The following is a 27,689-nucleotide window of genomic DNA, read 5'->3' as shown; positions in this document are numbered from 1 at the left end:
AGAAGATAAAGTTTTTACTATAGTATATTCCAGCTGGGATCTGCTGTCAAGTACACAGCATAAGGCAGAGGATAGTTTTACTGAAAAGTCAATTCTGGAATGGCCCAATTATTAGTTTACAATTTTTCTCATTTCTACACTGAATGGTTTTCCAAAACACAGTTATAAAATGTTTTTTATGAAAATATTCTTCAAATACAGGTAAATTTAACAGTCCTGTGAAGTTCACAATTTAAATTCTTCTAAGAGTCATGCACATTTTAATTACCTGTATGTCCTCTGTGCCAGAGCTTCTGCACACACCTGCCAGGCATCTGGGGAGATCTTTAACTGCTCAAAATAGGCCAGGGCCTGTGAGATTGCAAAGTAGAAAATGCATTTGGAATGGTCAATCTCCATGCCCCGCCAATACTAAACAAATATTCTGGGAGTTGCAAACCAGTAACAAATCAGTGAATCTAAAGAAAATAGCTAAAACACTGAATTCAGGCTTCTGAATATGTGCAACTTAGTGATTAGCCCTAGAAAAGAGAGTAAGTAAAAAACAAATTCCATCAGTTAGATACTGAAACCTGTTTCCTTACAGCAAAGGAGAGGCAACACAGTAAGGCCCTTCAGACCTCACTGGATGGATTATGAGGATGGAAAGAGGAAACATACAGGGATTGTCAAATGCAATTATAAAATGGTATATAAAGGGTACTCTTCCTATTTAATAGCAAATATGCTATTAAAGAGGTGATTATAAAAGGCAAAACAGGGCCAGCCGAGTGGCTCAGGCGATTAAGAACTTGCTCAAGAGCGCAACCTTTGAGCAACTGGGCCAGTCAGTGAGCTGCGCCCGAGCAGAGCTGCCAACAGGTAGCAGGATGGCTCAGTTGGTGAGAGCCCGTGCTCCTAACAAGGTTGCCTGTTCGAGATGGTGGGTTATGCCCGCCCACAACTAAAGACTGAACTCGGCACCTTGAGCTGAGCTGCCGCCCGGGTGGCTCAGGCTAGAGAGTGTGCTCTTAACACCAAGGCTGCTGGTTCCACTCCCGCATGGGATGGTGGCTACGCCCACCCGCCACTAATTGAACACAGCACCTTGAGCTATGTTTTCCTCCCCCAATTCCCCAATAAAATCTTAAAAAAAAAAAAAAGACAAAACATACTCTGTATGACATTTGGTCTACTATTAAACAGAGTATTTCAATTTAACTATAACATGTAAGTTCCCTAAAATGCAAGATTAAAATCAGAGTACAACTGCAAGACATGAATTTTGAGTAAGTACCAAATAATTAAGAAGGTCGAAGCTTTAGGAAATGTGTTTTTCAGCCCTCTTCTCATGAATTCAGGGCCTTGTTATAAGAACAAGTAGACTTGAGAATGAATGCAGCATATGCTCTTTAGCACACTGTTGGGAAAGTGGGAAGTTACTTCTGCCACTTTTTTCTATCTGCATGTTGTAACTGGCATCAATGACAGATACAGGTTTCACATATGACAACGGACAAATAGTAATCTCAACAACTTGTGAAAAGTATCTCAAATAACCAAGAAAATTACAGAGACACTATTACATGATTTTAAAGCAATTACATACTGATACAAACCTTGAAGCAAAGGACTATTACACATTAGAGAAACCTAATTTCAATTAGTATTTTTTGAAAATGTGGTTTGTGCCCCATTAGTGATGAAATCAATTTTATTGGTCTTGAATAGCATTTTAAACAACGAAACAAAATAGAAAATATCAGAGTGCACTGCACTTAGCAAGAATAACTATTATTTTGTGTAACTTGCTTTAGTTATAAGTGTGTATATGCATATATATATATATATATGTATTTGTATATTTATGTATGTACATATATACTAGGTCAAGACGTAAAATTATTTTTTTCCTTTGGGTTAGAGATTTTAAAAAAAAGCAAAAAAGCCCCCATAATTTAGGTAATAGTTTTCTGTATTATATAATTCTATGAATGAGGGAACAGTTTTCACTCACGGTCTTGATGGCTACTCCCACTGACAGAGAACAAGATAAATAAAGATGAGTGATGGAGATCATCAAATACTATCTACAGTGTAAATAATAACTATCTTTAGAAAATAATAATACAGGAATCCAAGCAACTGTAAAAGAATCTAGTTGTTGTTTTAACAATATTCCATGAAGCCTAGGGTTTCCTTAGCAATATCGCAGGGGCCAGGACAGATGATAAGGTGGAAGTCAATCATGTATGTTGCATTACCACCTAATATTTCAAAACAGAGGATGGAGAATTCAGCTGCTAAAATTGTCACTGACATACCATTTTCTTTAAATAATAGCAAGTTTTAATCCAAAGACACATATTCTATTTATATCTAAAGTGATGTAATAGCTTGCAAGTTTTCAGTTTTTAACTAGTCTGCACTCTAAATCCATGTATTACTAGCATTAAAAATTTTTTTCTAGCAATGATGAACAAGTCAAAGCTTTTATCATCTTGTTCTTCTATTTCATACCTTCTTTCTAATGGTCTACTGTTTCTAAGTGGCAAGAGTCAGTTCAGCTACTTTTACTGTCCATGTAGAAAACAAACAACTGAGAATTGGGGCAGCAGTCATTGATCTTACCACCAACCTGAATTTAAGTTCCCACTCCTCAACTCCAACATCAGGACCATCGGAACTCACTTTTCCTTAAAATTCCTATTTTTTCATCCTAATTGTTATTCAGATTGGCTTAATGGGATATTAAATCAAGCCTGGACCAGGATGCTTAGCATATGCTTGTGACTTACAGAACCCATTTTTATTGATGGAACACATAGCTTCTGTATTAAAAGCACTAAAAATTTGGACTGGCCAAGTGGCCCATTGGTTGGGGGTTGGCTTGGGACGCCAGTTCTGGGCAGCGGAGCCCCGGTTCGGATTCCACGTGAGGGCCGGTGACACTGCACTCTCTGCAGCTGGGATGGTGAACTACGGTTCGACCTGGAGCTGGGCTGCCTTGGGTTGCTGGCGAGGGCGTAGGCTGCAGTGGGGCTGGCTGGCAGCTGGCATGCACTTTCGTGAGCTGCCATGGGCCGCCCTGAGCAGCACGGCCGGCAAGCGACTGCCTCACCCGGGAAGAGCGCAATGATAATATCAACATGGGGCGGTGGGGCAACATCCTCCACAGCTGGACTGATGAGCAAAAAGACGCAGCTTGTCTGTTCCCCTTCCCTGATTTCCCAGCGCTGTTCCCCTCCCCCAACCCCCTTCCCCCCCAAAAAAAAACACTAAAAATTTATTGGTTTTACTTTTCTGAAAAAGAAAATCATGACACATTAAAAAACCTGTCAGGTAGTGGAATTTAATAAAAGATTTCCAAAAGAGAACATAAAAAAATAACAGAGAAGGCTATCTAATAACAAATAGTCGAAGGCTTTTAGTTACAATAACCAAGCACTACCAAGCCAGACTGAAGGTAAAGATCTAGGATGCTTCAACTACGTGACTAAGGGTTTGAAGGTAGGTAGCTTAAACTCCTATGAAAAAAAATATTTGTCTACACACAGAAGACATGGACTTTTATTTTAATGTGTTCTGATGTCTAACCAGTCTGATAGGTTATCTTGTAATTAGCTAGATATTTAATTCTCAATTCCTGTTATTTCCCTGTATCTGGGGCTCGTTACTTATTTAACAGCAGAGGCATGGTACTATGTTACAAAGTATTTGAGATTTTTTTTACTGTTTTTAAAAAAAATCCTGCTTAAAAAACACAACAAAAAATGCTGTATTAATGAGACTGTTAGCCTCATTTAGCTCATTTATAAAAAATATCCTTTGCTATGAGAAGTATAAAGAGAAAATGCTTCTCCTTCCACTTATCCTATACTTCAAACAGCATGTCTTTAAAAAATTTAATTACAGGCTTGTTCTTTAGATGCTGCTTTTATCATCCAGCTACAGTCACGATTACAGATGTAAACTACATTGTTTAATTGTTTATATTTACCTAAATATCCCAGCACCTCATACTGGATTCCTTATCATGTGATTTTAAGTAACCTAAGACATGGCATTTCATAAATGCCTATTTACATGTCTGCCTGGACTAAGTAATAAGGATGCTAAATGCTACAAATACAAGGGTTAAACAACTTGTGTAGACCAACTCATGCAATGGGAAAATAAAATATGCATGTCTGCTACTATGGAAAGTCCCATGAACAATCCTTTGCGTTACAACTTTAAAATAGTTGTAAAGATTGATGTGACGTAAGGACCTACCTTGAATCACATGAGATTTTAAGTTTTGTTGAGCCCACTAAACAGAAAATAAATCACAACCCTCACTGTTTCTGTATTCAGAATATATCCAGACCTCAAATTGGATTACTCTGTTCAGTGTACCCAAATTAAACCTTAGTCATCAGATATGTTTTTCATTCAAGTCCTCTAATGCAAATCTGTGGTAACATGCTTTAAAAATCACTAAGACAGCTTAACTTACCCTTTGTCTGAAGTCTGAATCGGCATTTGGACTGAGCCCTAACAGAGCCTGCTCATCCATCCCAGCAGCTATGCAGCTATGTGGCTATGCGTGCAGCTTTCTGATGGCAACAGCCGTGCCCTCTGACCCCACAGAAGGATCTGCAAACATCTGCATAAGTGCACATGCAATGGAAAAAAAACAAGCTTGATAAACAAAATAGATGCTTAATCAGAATATCCTAACAAGTGGAAAATATTATGCAAAGAAGTATAAGTGTTCAAAGAACTTTTGAAACCATTCAAATTACAACTAAAGGAATCTAAGTCTCAGAAGAATGGACCTGCTAAGTACTGCATGAATGAGTAATTTCTAAAAATCTAAAGTAATGCCATTAAGGTTCTTAAATTTTCTTCTTCTTCAAGACCAGCAATAAAGTGTAGAAAATAATTATTTCCTACTTCCAATAGTGGGAGCATCTAATTTATGCAATGTTTTTACATACAACCTCCAGTGCGTACTTAAAAGTGCAATTATGCAACAATATGAAAAAAAGTGACAAATCCAGATTTAGCGAATAATTTGCCTAATTCCATTGATCAATATCACGAACTTTAAGAAAAAAAAATAGAATGGCTGACTAAATAGTGACCTCAGAGTTCAATATTCTTATTGGAATGCCTACAAGTACTTCAAGAGAAGTCAAATGAAAATGGAAGAGTATGAGAGTGAAAAACCAGTAATTTAGCTTTCGAACAATTGGCTAGCTCTACCTTTTACAGGTCGCTGCTCTTGCCAGCCAATTTTAGAACTATATTTCAGTGTTGTTTAATAGTAGTTATAAAATTTGATAAATACCTTAATACTATTCTTATTTAAGAGCTTTTTTTTTTTTAGTCTCTTTAAAGTAATGCACTTTTTTCACAATATAGTGTCTTAATATTCTCAAATCAGAACATGATAAGCGCCAAGAGGCAACACGGTTTTTGAAAGAATGTGTTCTTTACTGGAAGAAACAAGGAACAAACTCTAAATAATGTGAAAATTACATTTATTCTCTCAAGACCTGTGAGGTAGGGAGACCAGGCCTTACTACTCCCATTAAAAGGCTATGTGGCTTTGTTTGTGTGAATTATCATAACCAGAGAAAAGACAAGAGCCTAAAGGGGTCAACAAACTAAAGGGTTGGGAGGTAAAGGGAACAGCCTTTTTGGAATGGTGAGGCCAGGATCAGATCCAGGTTAAAGGACCCCCACTAAAAGGTGCTTTTCTGTCTTCCCCTGGGCCTGCCTGAATCAAATGGCAAATCAGGATATGTGCTGAGAGCCTTGGAGAAGAAAGCTCAGCCCCGTTTTATGGTTACCATCACACTTGCAGACTACAGCAAAGCAGTGTAGCTCCCCACTGCCTCAAGATTAAGATCCAAACATTTGTGAATGACTCTTCACCATCTGCCTCCCAACCCAAGACCAGTGGTATTCTGCCTTTCATCTGCCCACACTGTTTTCTTGTTTCTTGGTTAACCCCTGCCTGTCCTTCAGAATTCAGCTTAGAGGTCACCTCTTTCAAGGCTTCTTTGACCCCTATTATCCAACTCTCTCAAATTGGATTAGATGCCCCTAAGAGCTGATAGTCACTGCCCGTTTACCAAGATTTCTCTCACTAACCTTAAAGGTCTTGAATACTCATTACTATGTCTCTAGGATACAACAGAACATAGGTTTTGGGTTTGGGAAGACCTGGATTTGTACTCCAATCTTGTCATTTTCAAAGTGGGGCCATGTGAACAACTATGAAATCTGAGAGTCTTTTCTATAAAATGGGAAAAAGAGCTTCTGCCTTATAATGTTGTAAAGACTTCAGTGAGATCAGGTATGCCTGGCACAGTGGGCCCTCAATAGGTTATTTACAATTCAGAGCTAGGCACACAGTGGATGGGAACTTCAAGTATTCCAGATTTATCATGTCATACTAGTAAACTGGCATTTTAAACAGATGGGAAAACACAAAGGCAGTGGTTCCTGTCCATCTCCACCCCCCAGCCAAAAATTACAACAAAATTTGATGATAATCCCCCTGAAAAATGCATCCACAGAAAGAAAAGACAAATTGGGTTTCTAGAAGTCCTATAAAAGACTCCTTGAATTTGGCATGCCTTTAGGGAAAACAGCTTAAGTCACTTAGATTCTATCAAGGGAAACAGCAAGTGGTGCTAAGATAAAACATGGCAAATAAAACTACCTGAGCAAACAAACTTGTTACAGTTGTCAGCTCAGAAAGAATCCTTCAGAGAGAAAGCGCTTGGACAGTAAGCACTACGCAGTGGAACAGATAAATTACCTACAGGTGCACAAACACTTGAGAAGTTACAACTTGTGCGAAAAGGTGACAATTTTCACTGTAAACGGTTGTGTTGTTGTGAACACACAATGTTCTATCTAATACGGCACTGCCCTGCAGGTTTAAATATTTGTTACAACAAGATAAACACTTCAATTACGCATTTAGCAAATGTTCTGGGAGGAAGGCGAGCAACATATTTCAAATTCTAACCCCTAACTTTTTCCTGGCTAAGCCATTAAATCAAGAATGAAGCAATTTGGAAAAATTCCTCCACACCTACTACTGAAGACTGTTCAAAGACCAGGACTGAATCTTCCCAGCCTTTTAACGTAACACCACGCTGACAAGTCGCTTTAATAAAACGTAACTTCCACCAATAAAAACTAATTAGCACTTTCAAAAAGTATTTTTTTTCTGGTTACAGGAAATATCACTCCTGCAGAATTGTGAGGAGGGGACGAGAAGAAATGGCGTGTCTCTGCTGGCAAATTACTACACAGAAATAATACTTTGCTCTTTCTTGTCCTGGGCTTGGGGGCGAATCAAGTTAAAGCCCTCTGTAGCTGCAACTGGTGCGACACGCTCGCTACAACCACTACTACAAATGGGCTTGGCCACTTTTACTAAATTGGGGCCACACGCGATGCCGACCCTCCTCCGCCGGCCTTGTCGCCTTGCTTCCCCCGGATCCCTCCCCTAAAGGAAGCCTCGTGGCAATTTAGGTGATGAAACACCCGGCAACCGGCGGCCACGCACACGGGACGCGCTCGGCGGCGGCCACAGCTAGTACCCACCCCCACCCAGTCCGCCCAGCCTCCCGGCACACAGCCATGGAGGGCCCCCGGCCCGCACCCCTCCCCAGCGTGGGGCTCCCCCGCCAGTCCTCCCAGCCAACTTCCACAGCGAACCGAGCCCGGTCCAGTCCCGCTGCCCCCAAGCCCCAAGTCACCTTCCCTATCACTCCATCCCGCCTCCCCGCCTGCACTCCCGAGAGCCGGTCAGCCGAGCGGCGCCGCACGCTGGGAGCGGGGAGAGCGGCCCTCGTCCTTGTCGCCGTCTGTCTCCGCCACGGCCGCAGCGCTAACGCCGGAGGCGGAGCTGGCCGGGACCAAGAGCCTTTCGCCGCTCCGCGTCCCCTAGCACCTTCTCTTGCGTGGCGCCGGGCCGGCAAGCTAGCATAAGCAAGCAGGCGGGGTCAGCGCCCCAGGAAGGGAAAGAGCGTGAGGGCCCGGCTAACGCCGCCGCCGCCGCCGCCGCTGAGTCAGCGCGAAGCGCGCTCCCAGCGTCGGTGCCGCGCGGGCCAGCGCCAGCAGCCTCATGGAGAAAGCGGACGGCAGCCCGCGGGCCGGGGCCGGGAACCTACAACTCCCAGCATGCAACGTGCAGGCGGTGCTTCCGGGCGGCGGGGCGCACACGCGCTCCTGGGCGCTCGCCGGGAGGTGTGGTCGCCCAGGCCTGTGGTGCATGCCGGGATGGGGCGTCCGGCCAGAATCCTTTTCGGGGTGTTGAATCTGATCCCTTGTGCGCGGGGTCTGAGCCGCGTGGGTGGGGTTCGCTCAGCGTGTTCCATAAAAGCTTCGTCCTTGAGTTGGTAGATTAGAGTACCGAGATCCGGGTGACGTGGTCCAAACCACGTGTGAGTCGGTTGTTTAATTGCTGTTCCATGGTCCCACGTGTTACTCCGTTGAGCGCTGAAATTTTTGAATTTCACTTTAAGCGTACTAATATTTTGTCATTTGTGAAAAGAAGAGCATTCTTAGCAAATCTTACTCGTAGGTTGTATGCTACTATTAACTTCGTGTACTCATTCACCGATTTATTAATTTAATAATGCATCGAGGCAGTATAGACTCAAGCTGCATATATCTGAATCCCAGTTCCCGCCCCCCCTTCACTAGTTTTTTACCTCAGTTTCAGGCATGTTATATAATCTGTGTTTCAATTTATTCATCTGTAAAAGCTGGGATGATTAAAGTACTGACCTCAAAGTGTTATTGTGAGGATTGAATTAATACAGGTGTTTGGCACACAATAAGTAATTGATACTTAGGTAACACTGTTGATTATTCGTCGAATACAGTCTAGGTAGCAGTCGCTGGGACTACAGTGAAGAACAAACAAAAGTTGGAGGAATGGAAAGAGAAGTAGAATAAAATTAATGTTACAAGCACCATGTACAAGACACTGCACCAGCCATTTCATATATAAAGTATCTTGAATCACATTTGCATCACAGTTTGTAATTTACTTGTTCAGAATGTCAGGCTAGGATTGCTGTCCCTATCCATTCCATTGTATTCCGAGTCGAGTATGGTGCCAGACTCTAGTTAAAATTCAGTTAAGTGAAAAATTGCATGGATTCTTACATTAGCTGTGTAGGTCAACTATGCACTATGGAGGTCAATACTAATCCTGGTCTGAGTGGCTCCAGAGTCTTTAATATGCTCAATATGCCTCATCCTAAAGATGAGGCATATTGAGCATATCAAAACACAGTCTCTTACAGTTACTGTCCTTATTTGCCCTTTTCATTTTTAAATTCATTTTGTGGATTCTCATATGTTAAATAAGCTTATTTACAGCCTGTCTAGTATCTACAGCTTATCTACTGTTTACCTAGTAACATTGACCCTTTATGGTAGTTCAAATACCTAGGATTTTAAAAATCTTTTAGTTTTGTAAACATTATTATGGAATAAGGAAGTACTTGGAACCCAACTGAAGAGGACCTGAAAGGGATATTAAATTTGACCATTCCGTATTCTGTTCCCCAGTCCATGAAGGGATGGGCAGTTTCTCATCTCAGGCTAATATAATACACCAGTTATCAAAATGTCAACAAATCACATTCATTAACCTAAAACATATATGCTTACATATGCCAGTATTTTTATGTGTCAACATTTTCAGCATTTATCATGTGTCAGAAATAGTTCTAAGTGTTCAGACATTAATCCTCACAACTCTATAAAGAATTATATATTTCATTATGGTTTACAGTATGCCTTCATACATCTTTTCTAATTTGTTATTCTTAACCTTGTAGGGATAGAGCAGGTATCATCATCACCATTTTCATTTATAGATAAGGAAACCTAGGTGGATCTATTTTAAGTAACTTATCCTAGGTCACATAGCTGGAGCCCTAGACTCTTGATTCTACATGTAAACCAAAATTAAATTTTAGACTAGTAAAAAGCATTTATTTGAGTAAAAGGAGCTGCAGCCCTGGAGACACAGATTCAAGGATCAACCAAAATTGTGTTCTACGGAGACAAAGGAGAGGCTGCCTTTGAAAGTTCCCACCCAGGTTCCCAATTAGGTCTGTTTTATGTAAATAAGGTGCCCAAATGTTACATTTCTGATTGGTCCAAATTTAGCAGTCCTGATTGGTCAGTATTATGTTATTTGATTGGTTGTTATGGAGTAGTTTTGATTGGAGGGGGCAGGTCTTAGTCCATTGGAAGAAAGATGAAACAAGAAACTCCTTTATAATTGTTGACTCAGCCAAGGAAGCCTAGAGTTCAGTCTGGCGTTCTTCCTGGTATACAGAATATGTGAGAAACACCTGTCAAAAAAATGGCCACTCGGGCCGGCCGAGTGGCGCGATGGTTAAGAACTGGCTTGGGATGCCAGAGAGCCCCGGTTTGGATCCCACATATGAGGGCCAGTGACACTGCCCTCCACAGCTAAGATGCTGAACAACAGCTCAACCTGGAGCTGGGCTGCCGGGAGTCGCCGGCGACGGCATAGGCTGCAGCCCCTGTGGCGGTGGGTTGCCATGGGCTACCATACGTAGCCAGCAGCCAGCATGAGCGGCCAGCAGCTGCAGTGAGCGGCCGTCCAGAAGCCAGCGACTCACCCGGGAAGAGCGCAATGATGGTGCCAACTTGGGCCAGTGAATCAACGTCCTCCACAACTAGACTGAAGAACATAACGACAGCAACTTATCTGTTTGCCTTCCCCCAGTTCCCCAGCACTGTTCCCATCCCCCCAATTCCCCAATAAAAATCTTAAAAAAAAAATGGCCACTAGGCTATTATTATTTATAAAATTGGGGCACTCAGTTAACCACAGGGAGTCCATCTCAGCAGATAAATTCCTTTTCGGGGTTCACATCAACTAAATCTTCTCGGGGTTCACATTCCTCCTTGAAATTCTCTCCTCTCTTGACTTCTGACCCTATCTTATCCTCAAGCTCCTTTTGCCTCTTCGTTTTCTTCACCGTACTCCCACTTTTGCTCTCCTAATGTGTCTTCCCCAGGGCTGTGTAGAGGAGCAGAATTTGTCACCCGAAAGTATGTCTCTTTGGCATAAGGATTATTTTAAGCTGGTTATTTTTAAGAAACAGAAGACAATGGAGAAGCTCTGAAAACCAAGCAGAAGTTACCCTTTGTAAAAAACTTTTACATTTGTAAGGGAAATCTCCATTTGTAAGGGTGTACCAGGAAGAGTACTCAATCTCTAGAAAAGTATTACTAGAAGAAGGCTAGGATTCAAATCTGAATAACCTTACTCTTGTTTACTGTGCTTTTCCTGGTAATCTCCCATAACTGATTCTCCTGATCCCTAACATTTTATCTTTAGCTGAGGATATTTAAGGTGGTGACTTCCACCATTTTGACAAGTTACTCAGTTCTCCTGGATTTCTCCCGTGTATACAGGAGGTATACATGTTACTAAACTTTCATTTCATTTTCTCCTGTTAATGTCTCATGTCAATTTAATTCTTAGACTAACCAGAGAGCTGAGAAGGAAAAGGAGAAATTTCCCCCCTTCCCTACAGCTGCCTTCATAGCCAGGTGTTCTGTTTTCTGCACTTACTCAATAATTATCTATTTCTACAGTTTCAACATTCAACATCTATGAAGATGACCTCCTGTTCTCTACCTCCTGTCCTAATAATCTGTACTTTCAGCTTGTTACCAGACTATCACATCTATCCTTTCTGTTCCTTTCCTTACTTCCTCTATCATAGATTTGTGGATGGAAAAGGGGTCACATATTAACCTGACAAGCTCAGGAGACTGAAAATAACCACATAAGATGGTGTGAGCAAAAAAAAATTCATAACTAAGTGGGCCATGGCGGGAAGTCACATTTTTAGCCAAAGCTTCCTTCATAAAGTTAATCTGTACCTTAAAGTGGGCCTATTGTCTTTTTGCACCTAAAATGACATCCTTGGAATGTCAGTAATCCTTTTTCCGGACCAGAGCTGGAAACTGCAAAATCCCTCATTATGATGCTTGTCTCCTGATTACCATTTCTATGTGCTGTAAAAAGTGAACTGTTAACTATCCTGCACTCACCTATGTAAAAGAAGTACCTATCTCTGAAATTTACTTTTCCAATCCCTGAAACTTCCCCACTTTGCTTTTTCCCATCCCCTTAATCTATCACTAATGGATTTCATGTAATCTTCCTCCTTTGATTTTATGTATAAAATAAACTGCAAACTTACATTTAGCGGAGCATTTTCACAATCAGTTGAGATTTTTGTTTCCCAGCAATTGTCAACAGCTTGGCTCAAATAAACTCTTATAAGCTTTCTCTTAGGCTGGATGTTTTTCATCGATAATTTGGACCTTCAAAGCTTCTCTCCTGGACTTAATGAAGCAGCTTCATTGAAGGAAATTTATCCATTACTTGAAGGTGATCTTGATGTAGAATATTTCTTGTGCCGGGGTCGTGGTCTCATGAAGCCGAAGAATGGAGACACGGACCAGAGAGGTAAAGTTTGTAGCAGAGGATAGTTTTATTAAAGCAAGAGAAAGGTTACAGCTCCCGAGTGGGAAGGGCTACCCGGAAAATGGGATGTCCACTAGCTAAGGTAAAAGGCTTGCGTTTTATACTTTTCTTTCTGCCTGGAAGGGGGAATGCTGGAATATTAGTGTTTGTTGTTAAGGTGTTTATCAGATTTGTTCTGTTGCTCAGCCTTGGGGAGGCCTTTCGTAATGTTGTCCAAAATGTTTTCATTGCCCTAGAGTATTATTGATGTTCTAACAAGGGGAGTTATCTCATAACTTTGAAAAAAATGGCTAGTGTAAGAAATGGCTAGTGTTTTATGTTTCTTTGCTCAGTCACCAGGGAATTCCTGACTGCCTGACGTTATACTCACTAACCTGTTTAATGTCTAGGTGGTAAGATTGCAGGTGATTTTTATCTTCCTTATACCTTTTGGGATTAAAAAAGAAAAAAATCTACCCAATGATCACATAACACTTCATAATCAGAAAAAAAACCTGTCTAGATAACTTACTGAATGGGAGAAGATATTCACCAATGATACATCTGATAAGGGGTTAATATCCAAAATATACAAGGAACTCATACAACTTAATACCAAAAAACAACAATCCAATTAAAAAATAGGCAAAGGATCTGAATAGACATTTCACCAGAGAGGACATACAGATGGCCATGGCCAACAGATATATGAAAAGGTGCTCAGCATTACTAATTATCAGGGAAATGCAAATCAAAATCACAATGAGACATCATCTCACCTGTCAGAAAGGCTATCACCAAAAAATCAACAAATAACAAGTGCTGGCGAGGATATGGAGGAAAGGGAACCCTTGTACACTGTTGATGGGATTGTAAATTAGTGCAGCCACTATAGAAAACAGTGCGGAGGTTCCTCAAAAAATTAAAAATAGAGCTGCCACATGACCCAGCAATTCCACTTCTGGGTATATATACAAAGGAAACAAAAACAAAAACACTAATTCAAAAAGATATATGTATATGTTCACTGCAGCATTACTTATAATAGCCAAGACATGGAAGCAACTTAGATGTTCATCAATAGATGAATGAATAAAGAAGTACACACACACACACACACACACACACACACACACACACACACACACACACACACACTGGAATAGTACTCCGCAATAAAAAGAATGAAATTGTGACAACATGGATGCACCTAGAGGGCATTATACTAAGTGAAATAAGTCAGACAAAGAAAAACAGATGCTATATGATTTCACTTATATGTGGAATCTGAAAAAAAAAAGAATAAACAAAACAAAACTGAAACAGACCCATACATATAGAACAAAGATGGTTGCCAAAGGGGAGGTGGGGGGGGGTGAGTGAAACTTTAAAAAAAGAATTTTTTTTTTTAAAGATTTTATTGGGGAATTGAGGGAGGGGAACAGCGCTGGGGAATCAGGGGAAGGGGAACAGACAAATTGCTGTCCTTTGGTTCTTCATTCTAGTTGTGGAGGACGTTGCTTTACTGGCCCATGTTGGTATTATCATTGCGCTCCCCCCAGTTGAGGCAGATCTGTCACCGGCCTCTGGACGGCCACTCACAGCGGCTCTTGGAAGCTCCCACCGGCTGCCGGCTGCTCACAGTAGCTTATGGCAGCCCACTGCAGCAGGGGCTGCAGCCTACGCTGTCGCCGCAGACTCACGGCAGCCCAGCTCCAGGTCAAGCTGTTGTTCATCATCTTATCTGTAGAGGGCAGTGTCACTGGCCCTCATATGGGATCCGAACCGGGGCCCTGCTGCTCAGAGCTGACGTCCCAAGCCAGCTCTTAACCAACACACCACTCAGCTGGCCCAAAAAAAGAATTTTTAAAAATTAACTATAATGAAAGGAAAAAAAATCATTTCATTCACTCTTTGAGCATTTATTGAAAGCTACCTTCCTCATAAAGCATTTCCAAATTTCCTCAACCAGGTTTGTTTGATCATTTCTTTGAGGTTGCTTGTTTTTTTGTTTTCTTTTTAACCTCTCTTATGTCATTAATATATTTTAATACGCTTTTGTTTTGTATTAAATTTGTGTAGTTGTCTTACTCATCTAGTCAATTCTTGAAGACTGAAAATAAGTCTTATCCTGATTCTGTTTATGGACAATAACTTCTGGGTAGATATTTGTGAAATGTATGAAGCTGAACCCAAAATAATATAATTGTGAGCAGATAACTACTGAGTCCTGTGTCAAATTATTATTTTTTTAGCTGAGCCATCCTGCCACCTGTTAGCAGCTCACCGGCAGCTCAGCTCAGGCGGGGCATCGAACCGCTGTTGCCAAATTCTCTTCTTATGTTTCATCTCAATGCTTGTTAAGCCTAATCACCTTGTCACCAAAAATTCACTCATGATGGGTTTCTTGGCAGAGAAACACGTTAGAAAATAGGTCAGGTAAGCTGTCATTAGTTCTAGTCCAAGCATTGGTTTCTTTTAGAGGAAGTGGGTGAAGCAGGAAACCTGAGCTAGAATAGAGCATTATAGCATTATTTCATAAAAGAAATGTGTTGTTGTTTTTTAATCCAAAACACTTGCATGGTCCCTTAGGCTTCAGATAATGAGATTTCTCTTCCATATGTCAGGTGACTGCTAATTGTAGATATTTAAATGATCAGTATACATTAATATTAAGCAGAAACACAAAGAGATTCCTAAAACAGATACCTTTAAAAATTCAGGTTCTATTTACTTACTGAAGATTTCAAGCATCTTTCTATATATACTGTCTAGTGTCAAGTTGCGAGCTGGGAAACTTCGGATCCACAGACTCACTGAAAAGTACTTCTAGTTTGAAATCTTTGCAGGGTCCTTATGACCTAAGGCTCACTGCTCGCTTCTCTACCAAGAATGCAACTAAAAAAACCCAAACAAACAGTACAAATGCCATTCTTTTGTTTGTATCAAGTGCATGTAGATGTAGATAAGATTTTTGTCTTGAGTCTTAATCTAAAATTTAAAAAGTTAGGCTAGCATCTAACAAAGAAGAATTTGATATTACTTTGTAACGGGGAACTGAATGACTATCTATGTACCAGGAAATCATATATTTGTTCAATTTATTTTTAAAACACTTATATGGAGTTTATACTCAGGTATACTCTGTACTCGTGTACCTTTTCTAAGGACTTTAGAAACATTAATTCTCATAATAACTCTATGGGGATAGTACTATTACCCCATTACAGATGGGGAAACTGAGAGATTAAAGTAACTTGTCCAAGGTCATTTAGCTACTGAGTGTGAGAACTGGAATTTGTTCTATATTCCTGTGCTCATAACAACTGTCCTTTCAAACTAATTGAATTGACCGTTCTTCAACCTAAGGCTACTCTGTTCTTCTGGTGAAAGTTCTCCTGGTTAAGGAAAGTGCCTTTGGAGATTATTAGTTCCAGGTAAGTAATGTTCCTTTTTTTTTTTTTATAGTTTTAGCAAGAAACATCTATTAGGGCGGCCCATTAGCTCAGGTGGTTAGAGCGCAGGCTCATAACACCAAGATTGCCAGTTCGATTTCTATATGAACCAATAAGCTGCATTCTCCACAACTAGATTGAAGACAACTACTTGACTTGGAGCTGAGGGATCCTGGAAAAACACACTGTTCCCCAATAAAATTTCTAAAAACAAACAAACAAAAAAACCACACACCTATTCAGTGCTTGATTACACAGGATCCATATGAAATGAAATGCTTTTTGAGTTTGGAGAGACTTATAAAATAAGGAGTAGGTGCCTGTCTGGGGTATATTTATGTGAACTGTCCACATAAAGTTTACCAAAAAATAAGGGACTATGGATAGTTTCCATGTCTATAGTGCTTTTACAATTCATAATCCATTCCCTTTGCTCCATACATCAACTCTGGTTGGCAGGACAAATATTAGAAATTGCATTTTAGAGTCTCAAAAATGTTGTGACTTTCCAAACATCCAAACAGTAGCAGGGTTAGCACTCTAATCCAGTTCTCCTGACTCCAAATCCAGTGATTTTTCTCCTGTATTAAACTCCTTTCCTGCAATCTGAATTTTGCTGTTACCTTGGCAACAGTGCAGAACACTGAGTGCCTGGAAACCATGTTACTACCTTCTCTGTGCACAAAATTAAAAGTTTAATGGAGGTCACTTTAGCCATCCATCCCTTTGTCAAATTTCCTTCTTCACGTGCTTCCTCTCAACATTTGTTAAGCCTGGTGCCCTTGTCACTGAAAGCTCATTTGTGATGGGCTTCTGGGCAGACAGATCAGGTATGCTGTTTTTTCTGGAATGTTCAGAATGACCAGTCATTCTGTTTCTCTTAGTCCTGGGTACGGGACAGGAAGCCTGCGCAACACCTATAGCGGCCTGGAGTGAGGCCTTTTCCGGTACTTGGGCCTCACGTTCTACCTCTGATGGAGCCATTTGCCTCTCAACAGCTCTTCTGAGGAGTAGCTATTTGGCAAAGGTAAAGGGCCTTTGCCTTCTGTTGGTTTGAGGCAAAAACTCGGTCTCAAGTGGTTTAAATAGGGAATAGTCTTTATTTTAGAAGAAATAGTCATGCCTCTGGGGCTCACTTTTCATCCAGTTACGAAGTTATGAAGAGTCAGATGTATGATCAGATTCTAAAACTTTACATACTAGGTCATTTAAGATTTTGTCAGCAGGTGGCACTGCGCTCCTTACTCACCAAATAGTCTCTCCAAGAAAATACTGTTCCTAATTCTTTGCTATTGAGTTCCTCGACTTGTTTATCCACACCCAGACATTTCTCCTCAGTTCCCTTTTGTAGCCGTTTAGTCTACAATATCTGTTCATGCTTTTTAATTTATTTATACCCTCTTTCCAAAAAGGATTTGAAATTGCTTACAACATACAGTATACAACAGTAATATATGAAGAAAAGAAGAATATGACTTGCAACAAAGAATATTATCTGATTCTGGGTTACAGGTAGCTGAAAGAAAAAAAATATATATATAGTTCTTTTCATTACTAGGTCTTTGGTGAATGGGGATGGAGAATGACTTTTATATGACAAGAAATTAAAAGGAAAGTTCTCACCTAGGATAATTGGAAGCAAGTTTCTGTTGTACTCTTCTCATCTCTCTAATCTATAGTAAGTTACTGCTGTTGTCAAATCTAAGCAACACTTTTTTTACCCTGCAGCCTCAAGGCTGCACAATCAGCATTCCTCAACCTATAAGCTTCAATTTTTCTGGGTGCAGGCCTCACCCACTCATTCGTCCTACACAGAATGCGCTCCGACAGTCTACAAAGCCTTGCCCTGAGCATTGGGACCCACAAGCACATCCATTAGGTAGTCTTGGGTGTGTCCAAATCAATTTATGATAAAATTCCCTTCTCTCGGAGAGCTTTTAGCTAGTTGGAGAAAGAAGACCTACATTTATATTCATTAAAATTAGAGATCTATTCCAGGCAACGTTATAATCAAATGCTAAATCTTTGTGATGGGTCTTAATAGGGTTCTAAGATTGTTCTTCGTATCTAAAAGCAAATTGGTAAATCCCATCTCCTTCAAGTTTCTAACAGAAAACCATATTAAAACTGCGGCTTCAATACAGTTTGCAAGGAATGGCGTATTCCGCCCTAGTTAGGGTAGACTGGCGTCGGGGCGGGCTGGGCGAGCTCCTCAGGATCTCCGCCACGCAGCCCCCGGGTACTTGGCAGTGACTAACCAGAAGGATCAGAGTCTCACCCGCCCACTGTAGTCGGAGGTTGGGCGAGGATTGGGGGGCGGGGCCAGGCGGGGGGCTCAGGGAGCCAACCCCGGGAGTCGGGTTCCAAAGTTGGGGGCTCGGGCCCCCGCGCCACTGCGAGGTGGCAGCGGCGGTGCGGCCGGCTTTGTGGCGCGCGCGGGTTCCACCACAGGCGGCGCGGAGACAGGGCGTGGTGCAGGCGTCCACCGACCCCGGCACTCGGCCCGGCCGCGGGTGCCCCGCATGGCCATCCCGGCGGGGTCCGGCTTCCCTGCGCGCACGAACAGCCGCCTGGACGCGTTCCTGCGGAGGCACCTGGCCTCGGAGGTCTACGATGCCATCCGCGCCTACGAGCCGTGCATTGTGGCGTCCGAATCCGAGAAGCACACCTTAAAGTACGTGGTCCTCAGCGACCGGCTCATCTACCTGACTGAGAACCCGCCCAAGTCCATCCGGCGAGTCGTGGCGCTGCGGGACATCGTAGCCATTGACCTGGTGAGGAGCGCGAGCGCTGGCGGGCTGGCGAGAACCCCCTCCTTGGGTCCCCCAATCCCAGCCCTCCTGCACGCGGGAAGGAGAAGGCCTTCCTCTTCCCTCCCTGGACTCCCGAACTCTAACTTACTTCAGTACTAGCAGCCACATAGGGAAACCCGATTGCTGTATGCACTCCGAATAAAGATGCTTGCCGGTTCTCTTCGTGTGTACCGGTCAGCCCCAGTCATCCAAATAGGGCTACAGGTTTGAGAACATAGCCCCCTATCAAAAGTATACTTTTAAGTCCTTCCTTCGTTCATTAAGCACCTAGCCAATGCCAGGCACTGCGCTAGACACTGAGGATGCAAAAATGAAATAGGGCTCCTTCCTAGAAGCTGCTGTGGAAGAGGCAGAAAGCCAACACAAATGAAAATAAATGCCATAAGTGCTATTATGCCTTGTTTCCTTGTCTATCTCCAGCGCTTAGGGCGTGTTAGGTGCTCAATATGAATAAATGAATGAATGAATGCATTAATGAGATGCGCACAGGATGTCTGGCAATGTCAGGTGGGTCACTTGATCCCAACTGGGCTCAGGTCATACTGGAAAAACTTCCTGAAAGGACTGTCATCAGAGCGGAGCCTTGAAGGAGATACAATCTGGCACAGCCTCGCCTTGTCCCAGTTTTTCTTGTGCTGCTACTGTAGCCCTTTCCTCCAGGAATACATTTACCTTACAAACCAGCAACAGACTGGAAACAGTCTCTCTCTCCAATTACTGTTTTTCCCTTTGTCTGAGCTGCTCCCCAGGTGTGTTCTTCCTTTTCCCACTGGAGACAGGTGTCTAGCCTCATTTTTTTTCCCCTCTTGTCTGAGTCTCAGTGTACCCCAAGAGAGAGGTTGGTGAGACTTGATGGGGCTGTTTTGCCAAGAGAACCATAGCTTGTTTGGAACACATCTGTAAGAAAAGAGTAAAATTAAATGAAAAAAAATGTTTTTCCTACTTAAAATACCTCTGTGGCTATCACTGTGCAAATGTATTTGCTTCTTTTTTTTTTTTTATTAAAAGTTGGAAGTAAAACTACCTTTTTCATCACTGCCACCCTTTCCATTATCTTGAACTAAAATAAAAAAAAATAAATTTCCTCTACCAAATGTTTTTAAAAAACATTAAATGCTCAGCTTTTTCCAGTATCTGGTAAACAGTTGGTGTTTTGACAAAAGTAATGATTTTAGGATATTGTTCCTCTTCCCAACAAGAGACAGTAACTATATTTCAGTAGTTGTTATATATATTTCTTTTTCAGCTGTCAGAATCTGAAAGCTACTGCAAAGCTCCCTAAGCCCCCCAGCCAAGAATTCCACAAAAAGGCATACCATCTTATTTGGTCATGCTTTATGTACCAAATTTACCTTTCAGGCATATAGAAGAATGTGTAATGTGTCTATAAAGGCGCTAAACAAGTCTAAGATTACAGCACTGTTGACAGACTAAATGTCCATCTTGCCCACTGTAATTTAACTTTGGTTAAAGTTGTGGTAGGCAGATTAATGGTCCCCAAAAGATATCCTCGGAACCTGTGAATATATTACATGGAAAAGCGGGATTAAAGTTGCACATGGAGTTAAGATTGTTTGCTACCTAGCTGACTTTAAAATAGGGAGATTATTTTGGGTTATCTGGGTGGACCCAATGTAAACACAAAATCCTTGCACATGGAAAAAGGAGGCAGAAGAAGGGCCAGTGGCAGAGTGATGCAGCATGAGGAAGACTTACTGGCTTTGAAGGTGGAAGGCGGCCATGGGCCAAAGAATGTGGGCAGCCTCTAGAAGCTGGGAAAGGCGAGGAACCAGGTTTGAGCCTCCAGAAGGAATGCAGTCCTGCTGGCACCTGATTTTAGTCCAGTGAGACTGGATTCAGACTTCTGACCTCCTGTACTGGAATAGAAAAAATTTGTGTTGTTTCATGCCACCAAGTTTGTGGTAATGTATTGCAATAGCAGTAGGACATGAACACAGAAACGTTCCCTATTACGGTGTTTTAAAATGGGTAAATGTTTGAAAAAATATTGCTTCGGTGAGAAATAAATATAATCATGCCAAGCACAAATTCCTTAACAATCTTTTTTTTCTGGGTTTTCATAAAATAGTTCTAGGGTTATTATTATAGTTTGGTTACTTGTACTAAGCTCCATAGGATGTGTGAAAAATAGGTGTGCAGAATTGCTTGAGCTAGTACCAATAACCATGGATGTAGTGGACTAGTCATCCCCCTATGAGTACTCTGTCCTGACTTACTACTGCGGTGTGGACAATGTTCCTGATTTCAGTGTTGTATCTCAGATAGTTGTCCCCCTGTCAATTCCATGATTTCAGTGCCAGGCAGCTTTGCTTTCTACAACCAGTTCCTCCTTCCTTGAAAGGTAAACTGTTCAATCTCCTTTCTACCAGGGTGCTGTCCTCTTTCTCAGGCCAAGTCTTTAGATAGCCTTTTCCATTCGCAAAGTTTTTCTTATTTTACAGTACAAGTTTGTCTTCTTGTTATTTCATTTTCAGTTGGCTCAGGTTCCCCTCCTGCCTTTGTTCTTATTGCCATGTCAATAAAACCCGCCCCTAAGCAAACAAGTCCTTTCTGTCTCTGGGTCCCAGCCCTCCTTACTCCAAGTCAGGCTGGATTCCTCTCTTTAGTTCCTGTCACTTGTCACAGTTACGCTTCAGAAACAAAACAAACAAACAAACAAACAAACAAAAAAAGCAAATATACACATAAAATTCCCTTCTCTCCCCTAAGGGAAAACAATTGACAGTAACAGCAACAAAAAGACTAGAACTTGGACTGGGTTAAGTGAGATTTCCTTTCCATCAAAGATAAGCTTTAAAGTGCACGTGGAGAGCTCAGGAGGCGTTTGATATGGTTCATCTCCTAAAAGAAAGAGTTTCTCAGGTTGCTTGGGCAGAGCTTTTATAAAAGGCTGATGCTTTCCTTAAGTTTTGAAATTATTCTCTCGAGTTCCGCTCTTGTTGTATGCATCAAAACACGATTCTTCCCATGCTTCAAGTGAGGTGGGTGGGAGCAGGTCAGAGAGACTTTCTTATATCCGCCTTTTTCCTCAAATCCTTCCGCTTAAAATATTCAGTATTCCAAAGCGGAATATTTTTGGGTAGCATGCTCTGAACCCTGTCACCCATATCCAACTGTGACCTTTTTTGCGCCTTTTTCTGGTGCCACCTGTCCAATCCCTTATCTACATATTGAAATTGCCTTCAAACGGATTCCCTTCCACATGGCAGTTGGGATGATTTTTTTATTTTTATTTTTATCAGGTAACTGTGTGTTTTTTCTAGGACCCATCAGCTCCAAGTCAAGTTGTTGTCCTTCGATCTTAGTTGTGGACAGCGCAGCTCATCTCCAAGTCCAGTCGGTATTTTCAACCCAGTTGCGGGGGGCGGGGGTGCAGCCCACCATCCCATGTGGAAGTTGAACTGGCAACCTTGTTGTTAAGAGCCCTTGCTCTAACCAACTGAGCCATCCAACTGCCTCCTGGGATGATCTTTTAAAACATAAGTGGTAAATTAAATTGTCACTCTTCTGTTTCAAAGTATCCGTGAGCTTGCAAATTTCTTATTGCCTGTAAGAGCCTCTGCGATTTGACCCCTCTCTCTCTGACTAACTTCCTACCACTCTTCTCTGAGTTCTTTATGCTCTTCTACCATGCCTCAGTGCCTTTGCACTTGCCATCCTTCAGATCCTCACAGGGTTGATTCCTTCTTGTCAGTTGTGTTTCCAAATTCAGCATCACCTCCACAGGGATGCCTTCCATGACCATCCAATCTAAAGTACCATTCCCCCATCACCCTGATCGTATCTGTTTGTTTCAAAGCACTTATCACTATCTGCACTATAAGATTAACCTCTTTAATGATTCATTATCTCCCATAATAAATGTAGGCTCCATGAGAGCAGGACCTTGTCTGTCTTGTTCATCCTGTGTCACTGTGCACTATATTCACTGATACATGGTAGATGGTCCATAATTATTTGTCAGTTGGAAGAACCAATAAATGAATGAATGGATGCTTAGGTCCATCATACAGTTTACCTCTTAGCAAGGGAGATCATATTGCCTTATTTCCAAGTATTAAGGGACTCTGAAGACTGACAACTCATCACACTGGCCAGAATTACACAGCCACTTAGTGGCACAACCAGAGTAAATTCTCTCCGGTCTCCTGATGCTCAGGTTCAGCCCTCTTCACGCTCCTTTTGTTTTTCTTTATGATGTGATTCCTGTATTGTTTACCTGTGTCATGCATTTTGAGAGGTAGTGAGAGTTATATAAGACGAGGCCATATTATGGATGCTTCTTCTTTAGCTTTCTCTATTTTGACTCATTTGTAATGTTTCAAAGCTCTCACTATAGGAGGCAGAAAGAGATGATAAACTCTTACCATCCATTTTGGCTTCTTCTTAATAGTTTGTTTGCATGGAATAGTTTGAATATTGCATTCAAGTCTGAGAAACTCCATAAGGGCAGGCATTTTCTTAGTCTGATTCACTGCTGTCTTCCCAGTGACTGGGATGACAGTGTATTTGGTCAGGATAGTTTAGGTTAAGCAGCACTAACAAACAACCCCAAAGTCTCAGTGCTTTAACACAACGTAAGAGTCTATGTCTTATTCAAGCTCCTTGTCCATCGTAGATTAGCAAAGGGTTCTCTTCATCTTAGTCACAGGATATGTGATACTTAGTCACACATCTTAGTAGCAGAGGCTCTATCTCAGTACATGCTTGCTTAATCACCATGACAGGGAGAAAGTCACTCAGCAAATTATATACTGGGTTTTAAACTTCAACCCAGGGGTAACATATGTCACTTATCGCATTTTATTAGCCAGAGTCAGGCACATGGCCACACCTAACCTAAAAGGGGGCAGGAAAAAGTGATCCTATCATATGTGCATTCCACGTGTCTGGAAGAGAAAACAGGAATATCTGTGAACAGCTCTCAGGCCTTCTTCAAATTGCTGACATTTTATTGAATGCATACTATACATCACCCAGCTGCTGTTCTGAATCCTTAATTTGGAACTTCTTTATCCTTATAACAACCCTAGATAATAATGTTAGCTGTTTTACAGATAAGGAACTGATATACAAAGAATTTAAGCAATTTGCCCAAGGTCATCCGTTATGTGGCAGAACTAGAATTTGAACCCAGGTAGTCTGGCTTGACTGACTATCCAGAAGATTCTAAGCTCCTTGAAAACAAACTCCAATCTTATATTTTGTATGTTTCAATTCTGCACTTTGCAGTAAGAACTCAAAAATATCCATTATGAATTGAACTGAATAAAATTAAAACTAGTTAATCAACTGCTGAAAGCTTGGGGCTCTTTTGTTCTCTGAAATGAAAGCTGATAGAAAAAAACCTGAATCAAAACTCTGAAACCAAGACTGAGGGATCAGGTAAATGTGGAATTAACAAAATATTGGAAAACAAGAAATAATCCCCTTGTATTTTGAAAGTAGTATTTTAATATAAATAAGAGTAAATGAGCTCCATTAATTTATATCCAAATATAAATATGGATAAAAATGATATAGTTACATTCATGCTGACATAGTCTTAGAGATTTAGTCAAAGAAGTTAGGGATATTCTCAGATAAAGCCTTATTCATTTGAGATAATAACAAAAAGAAGCATTCTCTTCTCTCCCCAAATGTCCCTTGCTGGCACCATCAGGGACAAATACTAGCTGAGTGCATCATGAATCTGGCTCAGTATTGCATTCCTGAGGTTTTATAAACAATCAAAGGTCATTAATTATAAAAGACATCTATTGGATATGTACTATGTGCCAGCCTTGTGTCAAACACTTTAAATGGATTATCTCATTTAATTTTATTCTTATAAGGAAGGTAATACTCTTTTTTTACAGATGAGAAAACTGTGGCAGAGAAAGGGTAAATACTTGCACAAGGTCGTGTATTCAGAAAACATCTGAGCTGGAATATCAACTTCGGTCTTTTTACCTCAGAGTCAGCATTCTTTCACCACTATGCACATAGTAACAACTGGCCTTCTGCAAATTTGTGATATTTCTTTGAAAGTTCTTAGGTTTTGCAATAGGGACAACATAGTTACCTCAGTATGCAGATTGCACGGTTCCTGGGCACTGGTTGTCAGGAAGGAGGGGATGAAGTTATAAACACCTTTTTCATTCTCCAACACCATCTCTCTGTATTCAAGGCTATTGTCCTTCAAAGCTGAGACTGATGTCATTTCAATTCTGCTGCTGCTGAGTTTAAGGACAGGTTTGGCTGAAAAGACCCAGGTGGGACGTAGCATCGTTTTCACAAGGCCAAGCCTTAAGCGTTTTTTTCTTTTAATCTTTCTTAGCTATGGCTATTGGCCCTGAGGCAATGATTTTTCAAGCCTAATATTGAAATAGTCTAGGGAGCTGCCAATATTATGATGAGGCAGTGCCCAATTCTCCAAACTAATTCCTTTTGGAATATGTGGGAGGGTCATTCATGCCAGAAATAGTCATAGATTATATAAATAGCTCATCTACTCAGACTTCCTTAGGGATTGGCACACCATAGCCCAGGTAGAGTGTAATGGAGGGGTGGGGGGAACACATGGTGGAGACTGAAGTGAGTTAAATTATGACAGTGGAAAGATTTGCCAAATGCTAAATGTAAAAAAGAGCTTCTACTTAGGAGTAAGCTTGTGTACAGTGTGACAGAGGTAATTGCTAATGTAATTGAAGGAAATCCACTTAAGATAGCTCCATATATTATTGGCCACTTCATCAGTAAATTGAACCTTTTGGGTTTACCATTGGTCCTCCTTCATATTCTCTCTGAAATACTCTTGGAACAGGTAACTCATTAAATTGCAATTTGAGTGGATTAATTTATTACTTGCTTTCCTCTCTTTGTTGGAGACTGCAGAGTTAGAGCTTGCTGTGCAGAGAGAAAGTTAGGTCTTGAAAGGACCATGGAAGTTGGAAGATATCTCACAATTTAGCTCTTTTGGGGCCTTACTTCCTCTATCTAATGCCCCGTTAAGTAAAATGATCTCCAAACTGCAGCCCAGTCCATGACGTCTGCCTTCAGTTTTCCCTTTTCACTTTTCCTCTGGTTTATGTTTTTCTTCTTTCTACACTGTAAAGTTCTATTGAACAGATGTTAGGTTTTATATAGAGCACTCTACCAATGTTTTGAATTACTAGGGACTCGTCTAAATGAATAAACAATGGTAACTGTTTTTGAGTATCTCATAATTTACAGAGGAAGGCAAGCAGATGGGAAAGAAGAAAACCAGTTATATGCAGATCATTGTAATAAAATGTGTAGATATAATAAGCAGAATATGGAAGTTACATGTTCTTTTGGGGAGAGATGAACGGGGAAAGGTTCACCCAAGGAAGTAGCTTTTGAGCTTGGCCTTGAAGGAAGTATAGTAGTTTCTATGCAGAAAAAAAGGGCGTGTTTCCAAAAGGAAGGAACAGCATATGCTTGATTAACTTTCTACAATTTGTCTAAACCCAAATCAGTGGAATCAAGGAGAGCCCTGTTTCAGTGAAGGCCACGTAGCTTTTCTGTTTTTAGTTATCCTTTAGTTTGTTCAAACTAGGATCCTATCAAGAATCACACATTGCATTGGGTTGTCATCTTTCGTTAACTTTTTCTTAAGGAAAATTTCAAGCATAAACAAACTGTAATAGAATAACAAGAACAATGACTTGCCAATGCCCATCACCAGCTTCAGTAATTATAAACATTTAGCTGATCACGTTTTGTCTATACTCCATCCAAGTTTCCCCCTGAAGGGTTATTTTAAAGCAATTCTCAAACATATTATTTCATCCATAGACACTTCCGAATATATCTCTAAGAAGTAAGGACAGTTTTTAAAAAAGTAACCATAATGCCATTCTCACACCTAAAAAATTAACAGTAATTCCTTGGTAACATTAAATATTCAGTCAATGTTCAAATTTCCCCATTTGCTCAAAAATGTCTTTTCACAGTGGGTGTGTCTGAATTAGGAACCCAATAATGTCCACACATTGTGTTTATTTGTCTCTAAATCTCTTTTTAATACATGACAGGTTTTCCTACCTCTTCATTTTTCTGTCACTTATTTGCTGGAGAAATCAGGTCACTTGTTCTGGAGAATCTCCATGTTCTGGATCTGCCAGATTGTGTCTCTGTGGAGTCCTTTAACATGTTACTCTATTCCCTATATTTGCAATAAACTGGATGGTAGAGTGCAGGTTCAGTTTTTTGGCAACACTACTCATAGTTGGTGCTGTGTACTTCCTATTACATCCCATCAGTAGTCACATACCATCTTTTTTATTTTTTCTTTTGAAGATTTTATTGGGGAATTGGGGGAGGGGAGACAGGGTTGGGGAACTGGGGAAGTGGAACAGACAAGTTGTTCTTCAGTCTTCATTGTGGAGGGTGCCAGTCGTGGCCTCTAAGCTCAAGGTGCTGTGTTCAATCTTAGTTGCAGGTGGGCGCAGCCACCATCCCATGCGGGAGTCGAATCAGCAGCCTTGTTGTTAAGAGCGCATGCTCTATCCATTGAGCCCTTTGGGCGGCAGCTCAGCTCAAGGTGCCGACTTTAGTCTTAATTGCTACGCCCACCATCGAACAGGCAATCTTGTTGTTGCACCAGCTGAGTCATCCAGCCACCTGTGGCAGCTCAACAACAGCTCAGCTCGGGCACAGCGTCATTGGCCTATGTGGGAATCGAACCAGTGGCCCTCAGAGCCCAGGCTCCTAAGCCAACTCTTAACCGACTGAGCCACTCAGCTGGCCCCCACATACCATCTTTTGCCTCGTTTTTGTGATGGTCGGATACATTTATGGATTGTTGTGTCTCTTAGATCCCTTTTTAAACTAAAACTATCACCTGTCTCCTCCACCTTTTTATTTTTA

At 41.2% G+C, this 27,689-nt stretch overlaps 2 protein-coding genes across 3 annotated transcripts in view; one reads left to right on the top strand and one right to left on the bottom strand.

The window, feature by feature from the left end:
- Window positions 1-8,137, bottom strand: part of XPOT (exportin for tRNA) — a 35,862-nt gene extending 27,725 nt beyond the window's left edge. The window contains exons 1-3 of the mRNA XM_019640542.1: window positions 7,749-8,137; window positions 4,478-4,627; window positions 269-351 (exon numbers count right to left, since the gene is read on the bottom strand). Coding sequence (XP_019496087.1) covers window positions 269-351; window positions 4,478-4,537 — 143 coding nt within the window. The 5' untranslated portion in view covers window positions 4,538-4,627; window positions 7,749-8,137. The remainder of the gene's footprint in view (window positions 1-268; window positions 352-4,477; window positions 4,628-7,748) is intronic.
- Window positions 8,138-14,369: 6,232 nt separating this feature from the next.
- Window positions 14,370-27,689, top strand: part of CUNH12orf56 (chromosome unknown C12orf56 homolog) — a 76,303-nt gene continuing 62,983 nt past the window's right edge. For both annotated transcript variants that reach the window (XM_019640540.1, XM_019640539.1), the window contains exon 1: window positions 14,370-18,755. In XM_019640540.1, coding sequence (XP_019496085.1) covers window positions 18,504-18,755 — 252 coding nt within the window. In that variant the 5' untranslated portion in view covers window positions 14,370-18,503. The remainder of the gene's footprint in view (window positions 18,756-27,689) is intronic.

This window comes from Hipposideros armiger, unplaced genomic scaffold (genome assembly GCF_001890085.2).
Source record: "Hipposideros armiger isolate ML-2016 unplaced genomic scaffold, ASM189008v1 scaffold_51, whole genome shotgun sequence".
Classification (NCBI taxonomy): Eukaryota; Metazoa; Chordata; class Mammalia; order Chiroptera; family Hipposideridae; genus Hipposideros; species Hipposideros armiger.
The sequence above is the reverse complement of the archived record's forward strand: the minus strand, read 5'-3'. Positions and strand labels throughout refer to the sequence as shown.